Source organism: Pelophylax lessonae (assembly GCF_965119305.1).
Source record: "Pelophylax lessonae genome assembly, chromosome: 5".
In the NCBI taxonomy this organism is placed as follows: Eukaryota; Metazoa; Chordata; class Amphibia; order Anura; family Ranidae; genus Pelophylax; species Pelophylax lessonae.
The window spans coordinates 199,581,897-199,599,868 of NC_138772.1; the positions used below are offsets into that span (position 1 = coordinate 199,581,897).

General features: G+C 42.0%; 1 protein-coding gene across 3 annotated transcripts in view; it reads left to right on the top strand.

The window, feature by feature from the left end:
- Positions 1-17,972, top strand: part of ELMO1 (engulfment and cell motility 1) — a 604,300-nt gene that overhangs the window by 567,697 nt on the left and 18,631 nt on the right. For all 3 annotated transcript variants that reach the window (XM_082257836.1, XM_082257837.1, XM_082257838.1), the window contains one exon: positions 11,598-11,705. In XM_082257836.1, coding sequence (XP_082113962.1) covers positions 11,598-11,705 — 108 coding nt within the window. The remainder of the gene's footprint in view (positions 1-11,597; positions 11,706-17,972) is intronic.

A 17,972-nucleotide genomic window follows, 5' to 3' on the forward strand; every position in this document is an offset into this window, starting at 1 on the left:
AGTTTCTAATGTAATAATTTCCTTCATCCAGCTGTAAATTGGTGACCTTCGAAGAAACTGAACTTGTACCCAATAAGAAGCAAACTCAAACTTTTTAAGCATAAAATGTTAGTAAAAAAATAATGCAATTAAAGAGTTTTTCCATGCTGAATGGGATTTTTTGAAAGTATTTTAGAAAAAAGTGATGGACAGTGGAATTTCAAAGCGCACAGTTGCTGTTCATTGGCACATCGTTGCTCAAATCTGAAGCTTTCCCCTGTGTGCAGCCCTAGACCTTACTGGTTGTGCCTGTAGCAACTGTTTTGTTTTTAACACTTATTTTATGCATTTCTAAATAAAAAGACAATGTGTAATATATTTCAGCTTACCAATTTTTGGATGTGGTGTTCTGTGGTGACACCACTCACTCTGCTGGGGAAAATGGGGAACAGCATTGTTACCCTCGGACAAGAAATGTTTTAGGACCACAGAACACATCCCCATGTCCTTGTCTCCATAACATAGAGGGGGTGTTCCTTAGTCTACAGGGGTGTACTGTACCCTGAAACCATATATAAGGGAAATTTGCCCATTACACTTATAATATTGAATACACAGTATCTCACACCATTAGGAAATGTATAGTTTATGGTTTTGTAATTATGTGTATGATTTGTTCTTGTGCTTTGAAAGTATTAGAAGACTACAAATAACATTTTGGTTAGAATGCATTTTCAGTAATGACTTTATAAATATCAATGTGCACGGTCTGTCCATTTCAATACTATAGCTATAAAAGTCATATTTCATCATCATTCTAGATCTGTTTTTCAGATGTACACTATTTACAGTGCAATGCAGGTAAAAATGTATCCATAGCTATTATTTGAACACTACAACCCTATATTTAGATATAAACCCTACTATTCAATATGTTTACAGAAATACAGTATATAATATACAATTTTACCAAATCCTTATTGAAGGTAGAAAAATGTTTTTCTGTATCTGCTTATACAGTCTCCTAGAAGGAGCTATGACTTTGCCCCTACCCATTGCTAGTAATCCTTCCTATAGTATGGTTTAACTTTGGAGTAAATTGACCTATCATTTACAGTTGCAACGGGGTCTGTTAATATGTAGTTTTGCTACATCACATGCAGTTTCCAATGTAGCACCACTTCCGAAGGAGCCGCTTGGTGATTTTGGGTTCCTTGTTCCACACCTCGACTCCAAGAACAATCTCAGCCCCTCTGACACACCTTCTGCGAGCTCAAGTAATACCAGAAATGTAAAGTACCCTTCACCTAGCTGTGAGGTATTGCCAGCAGAAAAAAAACACACACACAAGGTTAGGGATAACTTGCTTAATCTATTAATGCAGATTAGCAATTTCAACAGAATTAAACAACAGAACAGGCAAATTCCAAAACAGGGTAAAACAGCTATACCCAAGTAGAAAAGGGGAACAAAAAGAACAGTACACTTCTATATCATTAGCTAAAAGCAAGCAATGTATTATAACTCTAAAAGTGTTCTGAATAATAGTAGCTCTATACTGGTTCTGAGTGTAGTCAAATGAATAGGCAGGGGCGGGATACCGCCTTTACTGGCCAGCAGATAGAGCTTCAAGGTAGTTACAACTAGGGGCAGTCCTTAGTCCTATGCTTTGTTGGAGTCCGTTGGCACATGTTGCGGCCATCAGTAAGGCCTGCAGGCAGTATTAGAGCTATGGGGTCACTGGTTAAGTAGCTCTTAGTGGCTTTAATCCTTAGCAGTGACAGCAAGTAGTGGCCGCAAGGCCCACTTACCAATCCTGGTAACACTGTGTTAGTTGCCCCTCCGATTAGGCGTCCACTCGCTTAGGTTGCTTAGGGCGATTCTGGGAGGCAGCACGGCAAAGACAGCCTCCCGGGAGTGTTTTTCGTTTTTTGTGAGTTTTTTGGTCCCAGAACTTCTTTCCCACACTGTAGTAGATTTCAGTGGCGTGGCCTCTCTCTGTCTCTGGACTCTGGAGATGACACCCCACGCCTCTTTCTCTCACCACAATGGCCCCAATAATTCACTGCAGACTCAGGAGATCCACCAAATAGCTGGGGCTTTCTGCCAAATTAGTCTCTCTCTTTCTCTGACTGACAATCTTGGGCACAGTTGTTCTCTCCTCACTCTGTCTCTGTACTGTCCTGTAAAGCCTTTTTTTTTTTTTCCTGGGATCCTATATTCTTTCTCTCTTTTCCTCTGAAATCACCTCAGCCTCCTCAGCACTTCCTGAAACTCCCTTTTTTTTCCCCCAGTGTCCTCTGTGTGTCTCCGTTTTCTGAAAATAATTACCCTTTCTCAGCATCACCCTATCTCCATCTTGTGGCCAAAAGGAGAAATTGCGTGACAAATAGTCTTTCATTGCTCAATGACACATGCCTGGTATACCAATATTTAGCATTAAAGTGGCATTAGCATAACAATATATATATATATATATATATATATATATATATATATATATATATATATATATATATATATATATATATATATATATATATCCTGTTCCTTTAAGGCATGATCTAGAGCACAGTGCCATGTAATTTGTCCTTTCCTATGTTGTAACATACCTGGTTGATCCTGCCTGTTCCTGTGTCCCTCTGTCTGTGCTGACCACAGTAATTATGGCTGCTTAGCCTTGATACCATGGTCAGTTTACATGTCTTCATCAGCCCGCTCTCTGCTGTGAATCTCTCCCCTCTTCCCCTCCCTCCCTGCCTGTCAGCATGAAAGTGGCTCTCATCCCCGCCCCTCCCGCCACTATTCAGCTGCAATATGCAGCAAAAATACTTGTATCCCCCTCTGGATTGGGCAGTTAGTAACTACAATGTGTGTGCTGAGGGCTGAGATACCACTATGACTTCCCTCTGCTGGCCAGCTGCAGTCACAGGAGTATCTCCGTTCTTCCTGATCCTATACATTAATTGAGGAAGAAGTTCAGTGGGGATGATGTGACCTCACAGCAGCAGTGTGAGAAAAGGTATTTAGCCTTTTCATTTAAAAAAAAAAACAAAAAACACATACATTATACTTACTGCATAATCACGAGGGGATACCAGAAAAGTCACAGTGTGACTTTACAAACACTTTAAGATATCTTCATCCCATACCAAAACAGTATTGGATTTTGTGTAGGGTGCTGTAGCAACTGAGTGACACCATTTTCAACAGTTATAACCTATGTTACCAGCATACCTCTTTCAGCATAAACTTGGTTGTTTCATTTATATATATAAAAATATATATTGTTTCAACTTTTCAATAGGTTGCAGGGCTCCTTTGTCAAGTCAAAGTGACAAAATTGAGACTCTCATAAATTCTCCTTCTGGATTACTAGCAAAAAACAATATTGAGTGTTATGACTCATAAGCTTTTAGCCATTGCTGAATTTTTGCAGTGCAACCTAAATACACTGGCTGTTTGTCAGCTATACATGTGATTCAAACATGCAGAAATTCCACTCCCTTGGATATGTCTAGATCCCTGGTAGGCAATGTTGCTAATTCATTCCCCTTAACAAATGTTGCCTCTGCATGGTTGGATTCAGATAAGACAGAGAGGAATGGTTCTAGCCTTTGTTAAGCTTTGTACCGTTTTTTAAAAAATAAATAGTGAGAACGCTGGTGACATGGAGAAATGCGAAAACCATTTCTGCCACCTTGCGAAAAGATCCTTCTCACTCTTTATCAAAAAAATTGATTATCCCAAATATAACAGCTTTAGGCATATACAGAACTGTTGGGAAATTCATTGTATATTTTTTAAGATTTTTTTTTAATATATAGGTCCCTATTGGACTGCCATGTATCTCATGTGTGGTTCCATATATCATAATTGTTACATTATTGCCAGCATCCACTTGGTGTAAATAAATATTTGTCAAACACTTACTACTTCTACAATGTATACTCAATGAGGTTGATTGATTGATTTAGATTCTGTTTATCATTGTCAGTAACATCAAACTGTTACATGTATTAGTGTCCTGCATGTCATCTTAGGTTACCTGTAAACTATTGTTTAATCAGGCAAATCCATCTAAATGTTATGTTTTTAAGTTGCTTGTGTATCAAGTAGTGATCATTTTCCACTATGGGACAATTCTATTTTGGGAAATGCTGGAATTGGGGATGATGATTTTTTTACTAATTCATGGGTCAGTCCAGAGTTGTGTATCTGAGAAAAGAGTGAGTGCAAGAGATGCCTGCTATTAGGATAACCCCTGCTTGGTAATAATCCCATTAGCTAGCCTTTTTTCATGTAAAATAGGACTAGGGCAATGATAGGTTGGTGTAGGTTAGTGTATCTTGGAACAGGTTGACATTCACACCCAACAGAATTTCAGAAGCCTGTATATACTTTTATTATAGTCTAAGGGCATACTATTGTGAGCCATTCCTTGAGGATCCATACTACTACATTTTTTGGTCTTGTTAGTCTTTGTACACTTTAACCACTTCAGCTCCGGAAGGTTTTACTCCCTTAATGACCAGGCCATTTTTTGCGATTCGGCACTGCGTCACTTTAATGAAAAATTGCATGGTCGTGCGACGCTGTACCCAAATATAATCTATGTTCTTTTTTCCCACAAATAGAGCTTTCATTTGGTGGTATTTGATCACCTCTGCGGTTTTTAGATTTTGCGCTATAAACAAAAAAAGAGCGACAATTTTGAAAAAAACACAATATTTTTTACTTTCTGCTATAAAACTTTCCTAATATAAAAATGTAAAAAATGTTTTTATCAGTTTAGGCCAATTTGTATTCTGCTACATATTTTTGGTAAAAATAAATCCCAAAAATGCCTATTTTAATTGGTTTGCACAAAAGTTATAACGTTTACAAACTACGGGATAGATTTTTGGACTTTTTATTTTATTTATATTGTTTTTATTAGTAATGGCGGCGATCAGTGATTTTTAGCGGAACTGCGACATTGCGGCAGACAGATCGGACCCCTAACTGACATTTTTGACACTTTTTGGAGACCAGTGACATAATACAGTAATCAGTGCTAAATAATATGCACTGGTACTGTATAAATGACATTGGCAGGAAAGGGGTTAACACTGCGAGTGATCAAAGGGGTTAATGTCTGCCTAACTGTGCTTACTGACTGTTGGAGGGGGAAGGGCTCTGTGACTGGTCCAGAGAGATCGGGGATTCAGCTTAGCTTAAACTCCTTATCTCTCTCTGCCTGTGTGACAGAAGAGCCGCCTGCTTTGTTTACATAAGCAGGCGGGTCTTCTGTCAGTTTCTTTGACGATTGCGGGAGGCCGGCGGCAATCGCCGCTGCTCCTCCCATGGGCTTCCTCCCGCTGTGTCTAATCACAGTAGGAGCGTGGCTCCGGGGGTGCATGCGCGCCGCCAAGCCCACGTGCACAAAATCACGTAGATCTAGGTGATTTTGCGCAGCCGAGCTGCCCTGTTGCAGTAAATCTGCGTGGGGCAGTCTGCTAGTGGTAAATGGTTACGCAGTCAATTGGTATGGAATGACACCTGAACCAAAGACATTTTATTTTAAAGTAAATAGTCATACACAGGTTTAATTGTGTCTTATGCCATGCACATCAAATCATTTGGTTTGTGTTTGGTTTTCATATGCAGTATGCTGGGCACTCATTGGTCTGAGGGTTTTTACCCCATGAACTTTTTTACCCCATGTTATATTAGCAGTATACATATTAACTCAGCCCTCAAATTTTCCACTCGCCTGCTCGCATTTTGGGAGTGGAAAATTATTTAGGGCGAGCGAGCGTGGGGCTGCTCCGGGAGCCGATCAGGTGAAGAGAGGAGAGGAGGAGGAAAGCTGGCCAGCCCATCCGATGCATCAGACAGAAGCTCCTGGGCATGAGAGGATGTATTGATCATAGATTCACCTCAGAACCTGGCCGGATAATGACAGAGCGGCAGATCATCCCGCTGTAACAGTTTTAATTGTAATTGCCGGGCGCTCGGTGACACACACAGTCCCACCTCCTGGCCCGGCTTCTTTGATAGACAGAACACCTGGCCAACCAGGGAGGCAGATGTGTGTGTGTGTGGGGGGGGGGGGGGGGGGTGGCTAGCCAGACTTATGGATCACAGGTACTGTTCAGATGTAGGGCTAAAAAAATTAATTTATACAGGTTTTGACCGTCCTCCACTGGTTGAGAATCTTTACTCTGGTGAAGGTTCCCAGTAGTAGGTGTGGGTCTCTTTGATAGAATCTGAGGTGACCTAAAAAATAGCAGTTACATTTTATGTTTTTTGGAGGAAAAAAAGTTTTTTGCTTTTTCTGCCCTCTGTTGGCACCATATGAGCAAGTGCATAGTTTAATTTGTGAATTTGTGAATTATATAAAATCTTGCTTATGTATTTTTCTACAGTTCACACAGAATAAGGCTTTTTGGCCTTTTGTTGATGAAATAATGGTGACAGTACTACAGCCTTCACAGTCTCCAGCTGTATTCTATGCCAAGGATTGCCATGACATTGAGTTAACATTTGTAAGAACCGGGAGATAATGTGCCTAAGATTTACCTGACCAGTTTAGAGGTTATTATTTAAAAAGTTCTATTAGGCATAAAAAAACACTTTAATGCAGTTCCCACACACTTATAGCTGCATCCAACCCTACACACTGAATGAACTTACTATCTGGACAGAGTCCATTAATACACTTCCCACACTTCCCATAAATCAAATGAACAGATTTGGGTGTGTTGCTGTCCAGATTTAATCATGTAAACCAGAATATAAATCAGCTATCTGCACTAATGTCAAGAACGGGAGTTAGGATTGCCATCAGATGATTTCTTTTTACTCCTTGATTTCTCCTTGAGAAGAAATGCACTGTTTTTCATCTTGTCTAGTCTTATCGTACTTTTTCCTGCTGATTTTCTTTTTTCTTCTAAAAAAAAACAAGCATAATTATTTACCTACACCATAAGATCTGAACTACTTTATATTTCTCAAATAGCCAAAATAGCCAATATAATTACCTAGACCTTTGTTTGATAAAATTATCAAAAAAATATTTTTAGAATATGTTGCTGGAGCTAATAACAGAATGTGTGTTTATTGCATCATTTGCACAGTCATTTTCCCCAGACCCCGAATGACCTGGGAGAAGTGTTATGGTCATTTAGTTTCCTTTTCCCCCGACATCAATTCAAGTGTCAGATAATATATGTGCCATGTCTGTTAAGGCCCCTTTCACACAGGCGGCCCGTTCATATCCGCCTGTCAGTTTTTTTGGCGGATCTGAACAGTCACCCCATGCACCCCATGCATCTCTATGGGGCATCGGATGTCAGTGGAGACATGTTCGCTGACATCCGATCCGAACCGTCAAATCTGGACGGATGGAAACCCTATTTTCCATCCATCCAGCAGATCGGATTGGATGAGAATGGACTGACAGTCCGTTCCCATCCGATTCCCCCATAGAGATGTATGGGGACCTGACAGCTTTTGACCGTCCTCCACTGGTTGAGAATCTTTACTCTGGTGAAGGTTCCCAGAAGTAGGTGTGGGTTTCTTTGATAGAATCTGAGGTGACCTAAAACATAGCAGTTACATTTTATGTATCGCTGACATCCGATCCAAACCGTCAAATCTGGATGGATGGAAACCCTATTTTCCATCCATCCAGCGGATCAGATTGGATGAGTACGGACCGACAGTCCGTTCCCATCCGATTCCCCCATAGAGATGTATGGGGACCTAAAAGCTTTTGACTGTCCTCCACTGGTTGAGAATCTTTACTCTGGTGAAGGTTCCCAGAAGTAGGTGTGGGTTTCTTTGATAGAATCTGAGGTGACCTAAAACATAGCAGTTACATTTTATGTATCGCTGACATCCGATCCGAACCGTCAAATCTGGACGGATGGAAACCCTATTTTTCATCCATCCAGCGGATCGGATTGGATGAGAACGGACCGACAGTCCATTCCCATCAGATTCCCCCATAGAGATGTATGGGGACCTGACAGCTGTTTCGCCGCATACAGTACGGAGAACAGCTGTCATTCTCCTGCTCAGTGGGAATCGACGGATCGATCCCCCGCTGAGATAAACGGAGTCCGTTCGACGGACTGACAGTGTGAAAGAGCCCTAACAGTCCCATCAGCCATCAAAAATATTATTCTTTACAAAGTTGCATCTTGTTGGTAAGGACATGACTTAATGATAAATTGAAGTGAACGCTTAGTTCAAATTACTTCCAGCTTTGGTCAATAGTTACAAATCAGTAAGCTCAGCATTTTGGGGATCCCGGGGGAGTCTAGAACTAATTTACTAATGTATTTGGTGCCAGGGGCAACTTTGTAACAGGTTCACTTGTGCTGTGGATTGCAGTGTGTTGGGCACAGTTCAGAGACTCAACAGACCATTTGGGACTTCTTTTTGGTGTGTGTTCGCAAAAAATTTAGTTGATAATTAGCAGCTGGGACCCCACTTGCTGTCATTTGTTCCTTGTTTTATTGATATTAAGGATGTGAAGACAATGCCATGACCACAGAGGGAGAGAGCATTAGCTAGGGAGCAACAAGAGGCAATGATGCTCCAGTAGCTGGAGTGTGCTGCATAGTGGGCTCTAGTGATCAGGATGAGGTGGATGATGAGGTGGCAGACCATCTGTGAATGCCACCAACTGGAGAGGAGGAAATTCTGAGGGAGAGGTAGAACAGCGGCAAGGGAGTATTTTGCCAATGGGCAGCTTGCAGAGCACTGAAGGGAGCAGCCAACCTAATCCATCTGGCAACGCTCCCCATGGGTACAGGTTATGGGCTATTGCTAGCCCCAGGGTCAGTCCACAGAGCTCTGCAGTGTGGTCCTTTTTCAATGGATCTGCTGCCTTAAGCTGCATTGTGATTTGCAGCCCCTGCCTGCAGCGTATCAGCTGTGGTAAAAGTACCAGCCATTTGGGTACCACATGCATGAAGAAACATATGACCCTGACACCGCAGAGTTTAATGGGAGAAGCACCTCATAAGACAAATTGGCAGCAAAAAGACCTAACTTTCTCACCTTCCCCTACTGCAACATTCTACTGTTGCATCAGCCGCAACATCTGAAGCTTATAGTGACAGGGAGAGAATTCTTGCAGGGGTTTTAGAATCTTAGGATATGCTAAGTTCAGCAGGGAAGATGGTCAAGACACCATGCTGAGGAGGATCAAGTGAAGGCTTGAATCTTGGCAGAATTCTCTTAAACCCACAACACCATTTCCAGCAGCATCCTTCCCAAAGGCAAGTGGTTTGTCTGCAGCTCCTGAAGCAAAAGAAAAAAAATGTCTCCAAATCACACCCATGTCCATCGTTTTTTTGCCAGCTTGCCAAACCTACTTTTGAGTTGCTCCTATTTCAGTTCATAAAATCAGTCCCCATGCAAGATTTTTTCGCTACTATTACATAACTGTGACAGATGCTCAGCTACCATTATTTTGCCCAGAGTGCTATCTATGCCCTCCACCAGCACGGTGAAAGCGATGTGTCCTTGTTGCTGGACCACGCTGTTACTTGATTGCGGAAATGTGGCCCAGTAAGCATGAGCAGGAACACTTCATATTCCTTATGGCACACAGGATCAGTCCGGTGGCTGGAAAGGATGCAGTACAGGGCACACTGCTGGAGTTGGTGGTGCCATCATGTGTCTTGTCTGATGGTGGCAGCACAGTCAGCTGTACCCCTTCTTTCTCACTGGCCTCATCCTTCACCTTAGCGGATCCAGCAGTCAACCCCAATCACCCCAGAGCATAGATAAAGTCCTAGGCTAACTACAACATTCTGTTTTTCAGCTTGTATGCCTATAGTACAGAGGCCACATTGGGCCAGAGCTGCTGGCTGAGAGGTAGCGAACACAACCTTACTAACCTGCTGGCTGCTCCTCACCTGGGAAAATCACACATTTACTTTGCTTAATACATGTCCTCAACCTGGTGGTGCAGTGATTCATTATGAAGGTGATCCCTCATCAGGCCAGAAGGATTTGTGGCTACATTAGGTGGTCATACCCGGCCATGGCTTGCCTGACAGAAATGCAGCAACAACATGAGCTGCCTACCAACCGCCTCATCTGTTGCATTTCCACATGTTGGCCATGCTGCAGGGGCTGCAACAGTGTGCCATCAATGAATACCTTTGCAATTTAAGTGTGAGATCAGACCCTGGAGGGCTAAGGTTCTTTTCACCGTGTCAATGGCTTATCATTCCGGACTTTTGAAAAGATGACCAACAGGGTAAGCTGTGATGAGGCAGAGTTTAGTGAAAGAATCCCTCTTGTGATCCTGGATCACACACTATTGGTCTTAAGATTGGGCACTAGAGGCACAGCAGCAGCAAGAGGGCCAGCAGAATTCTTTGCCTACTGAGTTCATCAACTTTGTGAGGAGGAGAAGGAGGAGGAGTGTTGGGGAAGGCGTTTCACCCCTCCCAAACCTAGGAAGTTGTACATGGGGGAAATTGTTGAGGACAGTGGTGTCTACTAATTGTTGAGGAGATGTGGTCTACTGCTGAAGGCAATTTGTGGTGAATAGGCTGTTTATACTTAAAACGTAATTTCACTATCATGGCAATACAATATATCAAAAAAATAAAAGAAAAAAAAGCATATATAATCGTTACAGAAGCCATACTGTAAATTATATGTTCCTTTCCTTTTCAACCTGCAGTTACTGTAATTTTCTATAAAATCAATGCAATGAGGCAACCCAAAGGCGTTCTGTTTACAGTTGGCATACAGAACTTCCCCAGAAATATAATTTCCTGCTTGTGAGAAGAACTTCGATACAAAACAAGTCATGTTTTATGAATTCTCCTAAAAATCCTGTAATGGTTAATCATTTAATCCTGAAAGTGCATCAGCTGCTTGTAATGAATTAGCCACTCCTATTCAGAATCACTGTGCACAAGACACAAACTAACAAATAGCTATTAATTCAGAGCAGAAACGGGTAGGAACAAAACAAAGTTTGTTAAAATACTTGCAATTTTTTCCCTGCAAAAGCTGAGTGAATCTTCAAATGCCTGGACGAAGACTTCAGAATTTGGTTCATTAAAGAGGGACCACTATTGAGTGGCCAACCGAATAGCTCTCCAATACAAGGGTAAAAGGGCTGCCCCACTGACACTATCCCAGGGGGGAGCACAAAATGCTGCACTTCAAGGAGGTGCTGTGTAATATTCCAGGGTTCTTCCTTTTCCAGTATTAGCTGAGAAAGTACTAAAGGAAAAGCATCAGTATGAGAGCCATGCACTTAGCTTTTTGCATGGAGAGGTCAGAGATGGCAACCTGCATAGTTTTTAAAGTCATATTTGAGGCCCTAAACTCTAACTAGCTTTCTACATCTATCCACCCGCAGATAATCACATGTTTTTGCTAGCTATGTATATCTCAAGAGTAGCTCACCAATCCCTGGAAATGTTATATCTGTATTCCTCTCATATACTACAATATAAATGTATTAATTCTACTATGTATTGCAATATAATACATAGATGCTAATCTTTACATTTTCTCAGTGTAACCGGAGTTTCCTTTGTAACATTATTGTTTTAACAGATTTTTATGTTTTTTGTTTTTATTTTTGGCAGATAAGTTTTGGTATTGTCGACTTTCACCTAACCACAAAGTTTTACACTATGGAGACTTAGAAGAGAGTCCTCAAGGGGAGGTACCACATGACAATTTGCAAGACAAATGTAAGTAACCTTTTGCATAATATGAAAATGTCATGGTTTACACTTAAAGTAAGAGGGTAGGAAACCATATTTAACATTTTTTTTATTTAACCACCTCCCACCCGGGCCATTGTAAATATACGGCCGGGTGGGAGTCTCGTCCTTCTGAATGGACGTTCCGGAACGTCCTTCAGAAGGAGCGAGATCGCGCCGCCGCGGGCACGCGCAGCGGCGCGATCCCGATGTGCCTGTGTCCCTCGGACACAGCGCAACAAGATGCGTCAGGAAGGCCCTGTGATTGGCCCTCCTGATCACATGACGGCTGTGTCCAATCACAGCCGTCATGCAATGTAAATACAGCCGTTGTAACGGCTTCGATCTCTTCTCCTCCCTGACAGATCCTGTCAGGGAGGAGAAGAAGAGGATCGATACTGGAGCTGGGGGTGATCAGTGAGTATTTCTAAGTACTCACTGATCACAGGGGGGGTCTGTGCTGGTAATCAGATGATTGATTACCAGTGCAGCCCTGGGGGGAGGGGATGCCACTAGAGCCACCAGGGATGCCCACCCATGACCACCAGGGGTGCCCACTATGGCCACCAGGGATGGCAAACAGCCTGCCAGTAGTGCCCTCCTATCAGTGCTGCCCACCAATGCCATATATCAGTGCTGCCCACCAGTGCCCGTTATTGCCATCCACCAGTACTGCCCACCAGTGCCCATTATTGCCCACCAGTGCTGCCTATCAGTGCCCATCAGTGCCCCCCATCAGTGCCCATCAGTGCCCCCCATCAGTGCCAATCAGTGCCGCCCATCAGTGCCGATCAGTGCTACCTATCAGTGCCCACCAGTGCCTATCAGTGCCGCCGATCAGTGCCCATCAGTGCTGCCTATCAGTGCCCATCAGCGCTGCCTATCAGTGCCCACCAATGCTACATATCAGTGCTATCTATCAGTGCCACATATCAGTGTCCATCAGTGCTGCATATCATTGCTACCTATCAGTGCCCATCAGTGCTGCATATCAGTGCCACCCCATCAGTGCCACCCCATCAGTGCCACCCAATCAGTGTCTCCTCATCAGTGCCTGTCAGTGCGGCATCATCAGTGCAGGAAAAAACGTATCTATTCACAAAATTTTATAACCTAAACAAAAAAAATATTTTTTTTTTCAAACTTTTCTGTCTTTTTTTATTTGTGCACCAAAAAAGAAAAAAACTGACAGTGATCAAATACCACCAAAAGAAAGCTCTATTTGTGGGGAAAAAATGACACAAATTTGGTTTAGGTACAATGTTGCATGACCGCGCAATTGTCATTCAAAATGCAACAGCGCTAAAAGATGAAAATTGGTCTGGGAAGGAAGGGGGTTTAAGTGCCCAGTATTGAGGTGGTTAAAAAATATGCTTCTATGGGGTTTAATGCTGCTTCTGGTTACACTAAGGATGGCCATAGAAGAATAATAAATGGATTCCTCCATCTACACAATTGAGGTAGATAGAGTAATCCTTCTGCTTGAGACATTGTTTTCACACAGCGTAGACTCTCTGCTGCAGATGCTGATTAAGAAATATTTTTCAACATTTCAAAGAAAAATTCAAAATAAGTTGTTAAGTTTATTGCGCACAAGAGCTTGGTGGAGTGTATGGGTATTTTGTATATTTATTTAAGTATGAACATGGCAAAATAAATAACATTTAAATAGTTTTTTTTATATCAAAATTTTACTTTTTGCTTTTGAGCCAGCAGGAGGAGCTTTAGATTCCTTTTGTGTTAAAGTCTCTCAGTTTGCTTCTTTGATTTAATAATCCTATTGTTTACACAGTTCAATTATTCATTACCAGTGATTCATAACAACGACTCTTCCCTGTATAATATGGCTCAGTATGAAGTTTAATTTAGACAATGTGTGCCTCAGAACTCGTAGCTCTGCTGGGTTGTCTTATTAGTTAACCTATAATGATACCAAAAAAACAAGCATAAAACAAGAGCCTAAAAATGTAAATACTCAAGACCAAAAAAAAATAAAAAAATGAATCCAAAGCTATAAGGGTCTCTCTTTAATGTGTCTTATTTGTACTTGGACCAGTAAATATACAGGATCTATATGTAGATCATTCAATGTAATAGTGTTCCCCTATAGCTATATTTGTATTTCATGTAGTTCGTTTCATATTTAATCATTTACTGGTGAATGGTTAGGTGGTTGTCACAATATTTAAATGCAAAAGCAATTATTATTTAACCACTTGCCGACCGCCGCACGACTATCTACGTCGGCGGTCAGCCCCTCACAGGCAAAGTGACGTAGGGCTACGTCACTAGCTTGTGAGGGTCTAGGGAGCAGGCGCGCTCCCGCTCCCGCGTGGTCACGGACCCCCCCGCGCGTGTGACCGGCGGACCCGATGTCCGCCGGCCACTCTGCGATCGGCGGGGGAGAGGGAGAAAGTCAGGCAGCTTGTGTAAACAAGCTGCCTGTCATTCTCCCCTCTGTATGAGAGCTGATCATATGGATCTACTATGTAGATCCGTTGATCACTCTGCATACAGCTGAAGCCACAGCCAATCACAGTTAGAATCACGCCCCTAGGGACACACACAGCCCCTCCCTCTCAAATAAAGTTAACCCCTTCACTACAAGTGTATTTTTACAGTAACAGTGCATATATATAGCACTGATTACTGTAGAAATGTCACTGGTAACCCCAAAAGTGTCAAAAATGTCAGTCAAGGGTCCGATCTGTCCGCCGCAATGTCGCAGTACCGCAAAATAAATCGCAGATCGCCGCCATTACGCGTTAAAAAAAAAAACAACAAAAATGACAAAAATCTTTCCCTTAGTTAGTAAACGCAATAACTTTTGCGCAAACCAATCAAAATACGCTTTTTGCGATTTTTTTTTTTTACCAAACATAGGTAGCATAACACAAATTGGCCGAAAATGTTAAAAAATTTTGATTTTTACATTTTTTTGGGGGGGAATTTCATATAAAAAAAAGGGAAAAATATTGCTATTTTTGCAAAATTGACGCTCTTTTTTTGTTTATAGCGCGTGATCAAAAAATCGCACAGGTGATCAAATACCGCCAAAAGAAAGCTCTGTTTGTGGGAAAAAAAGGACGCCAAATTCGTTTAGGTACAGCGTCGCACGACCGCGCAATTGTCCGTTAAAGTCACGCTGTGCCGAATCGCAAAATACCCCCTGGTCGTTTAGCAGCCAAATCCTCCGGGGCTTAAGTGGATAAGCAGGACATAAATTTGAATATTCCAGTACAACAAAGCATTAGCATTATTAATGCATGTGGTGTTGTTGTCATTATTATTATTACCCAAGTTTAGATAAAATTACAAAAAAAAAAAAATCAGCAAAAAGGACACTATTTCTTATGAATCCCAAGTCTCTCTTATGCTGCAGGCTCCTGCATTCACTGAAATCCTTCTGCATTGTTCACACACACACACACACACACACACTCTCCTGCTGCTGTAATCTCCCGGTGTGGTGGGGGTTAACAGAACCAACAGACCTATGACAGGGACTCATCAGGGGTGCCCAATTGTGCCCATGTTTTCTGCCCACCTCCTCCATTTAAAGAAGCTGTACTATCACTTCCATGAATTAAAAATGAAAATAGTTTTATTCACAGGAGCTTGTAGTACAGCTTCTTTGAATGGAAGAGGTGGGAATAAAGGGTGGATATAGTCGGACACTCTTGAAAAGTGCCTGTCACAGATCTGCCTGCACCATTAACTCTCGCCAGCAGCACAAGGGGCACATTGGTTTAATAGTAAGTAATGCCCTTGTGCTATATACAGTAAGTTACCAAAAGTATTGGGACGCCTGCCTTTACATGAATTTTAATGGCATCCCAGTCTTAGTCTGTAGGGTTCAATATTGAGTTGGCCAATCCTTTGCAGCTATAACAGCTTCAGCTCTTCTGGGAAGGCTGTCCACAAGGTCAAGGAGTGTGTCTATGGGAATGTTTGACCATTCTTCAAGAAATGCATTTGTAAGGTCAGGTACTGATGTGGACAAGAAGGCCTGGCTCCCAGTCTCCAAAGGTGTTTTATCAGGTTGAAGTCAGGACTCTGTACAGACCAGTCAAGTTTCTCTACCCTAAACTTGCTCATCCATGTCTTTATGGACCTTGTTTGTGCACTGGTATACAGTCCTATTGGAAAAGGAAGGGGCCATCCCCAAACTGTTCCCACAAAGTTAGGAGCATGAAATTGTCCAAAATATCTTGGTATGCTGACGCCTCAAGAGTTCCCTTCACTGGAACGAAGGGCCCAACCCCTGAAAAACAACCCCACACCATAATCCCCCCTCCACCAAATGATTTCGACCAGTGCACATGGCAAGATTCATAAAGACATGAATGATTGAGTTTGGTGTGGAGGAACTTGACTGACCTGCACAGAGTCCTGATCTCAACCCAATAAAACATCTTTGGGATGAACTGCGAGCCAGGCCTTCCAGTCCACATCAGTGCCTGACCTCACAAATGTGATTCTGAAAGAATGGTCAAACATTCCCATAGACACACTCGTAAACATTGTAGACAGCCTTCCTAGAAGAGTTGAAGCTATTAAATCTGCGAATGGGGGACCAACTTAACATTGAACCCTTGGACTAAGACTGGGGTGGCATTAAATTTCATGTGCGTGTAAAGGCAGGCATCCCAATACTTTTGGTAATATAGTGTTTGTTAAAATTCTCCTTTTATCATTAAAATAACATTTAAAAAAATAACGCTGATATTTTTGTGTAAGACTATGTATAAAATATGTATAAAAGATTAAATTGTACAATGTATGAACAATACAATACAACATTTAAAAAAATAACGCTGATATTTTTGTATAAGACTATGTATAAAATATGTATAAAAGATTAAATTGTACAATGTATGTACTGTACATCTATTCTTGGTATTATAGTGTATATCTTTTTTTAAATTTTGACCAAACCTGGGCTTTAACCACTTACCGCATACTGACGTACCCATACGTCGGCAGACTTTGCGGGGTTATACCGGGATGATGCCTCTAGCTAGAGGCATCATCCCGGTACCGTGGTTTAAAGCCGACGGTCGGCTTTCCGTCGGTAACGACCGATACGGCTCGGGAGCCGCTCGATCGTTACCCGGGTGAGCGGGAGGGGACATCCCCCCCCCTCTCCCGCCGCCTTCCGTGGCTTTGCTCGGGGCTCCCGTCCCACCGGGAGCCCCGAGCACCCAACCGGCACGTCCGCCGGCTGGATGGAGTCCTGATGAATGCCGGAAACGGCATCGATCGGGTCTCCGATGACGTAACCCGCATTCGGCGTCCATGACGTCACTTCCGGGTTACTGTGCTGCAAAAGGCGGCAAATTTTAAAAAACGGCTGTATGCAAAAACGCCGTTTTCGGCGTTTTGCATACATGGAAGTGTAGTGGAGGGGTCTAGTGTCCCTCCATAAAGTGCACCTGTCACTACATATTGGTGTCACAAGGGATGTTTACATTGCTTGTGACAGCAATAAAAGTGATCAGGTTTAAAAAAAACCTGTAATAAAGTTAAAAAAAAAAAGAAAAAATAAATAGGAAAAAAAAAATAAAATTTAGCCGCCCCCGTCACCGTTAGCTCGCGCACAAAAAAAACGTATACGCAAGTCGAGCTGCGAATGAAATCGCTGTTCAAACCACACATGTGAGGTATCGCCGCGATCGCCAGAGCGTGGGAAATAATTTAAAAAAAAGAGCTACACTCTAACTCTAAACTGGTAACCGTTAAATAAATTTAAAGCGTCGCCAATTGAGATCTCTATTGACCGTATTTTGTCGCCATCCCACGGGGGGGAGCAATTTTAAACTGTAACATGTTGGGTATCTATTTACTCAGCGTGACATCATCTTTCACAATATATAAAAAAAAATGGGCTAACTTTACTGTTTAGTATTTTTTAAATGCAGTGAAATTAAATTTTTCAAATTTTTTCCCAAAAAATGGCGTTTTAAAGACCGCTGCGCAAATACCGCGTGACAAAAAATTTTGCAATGACTGACATTTTATTCTCCAGAGTCTTTGCTAAAAAAAATATGTATAATGTTTGGGGGTTCTAAGTAGTTTTCTAGGAAAAAATACTGGTTTTAACTTGTAAACAAAAAGTGTCCGAAATAGGGCTGGGGCTTAAGTGGTTAATAATAATAATCTTGCTATTTGTGTATTCAGCATATTTATATTGTGTGTTTTGAAGTGTCTGAACTGTGCTCCCCTTCTTCAAAGATAGACAATAGGAGGATTTTG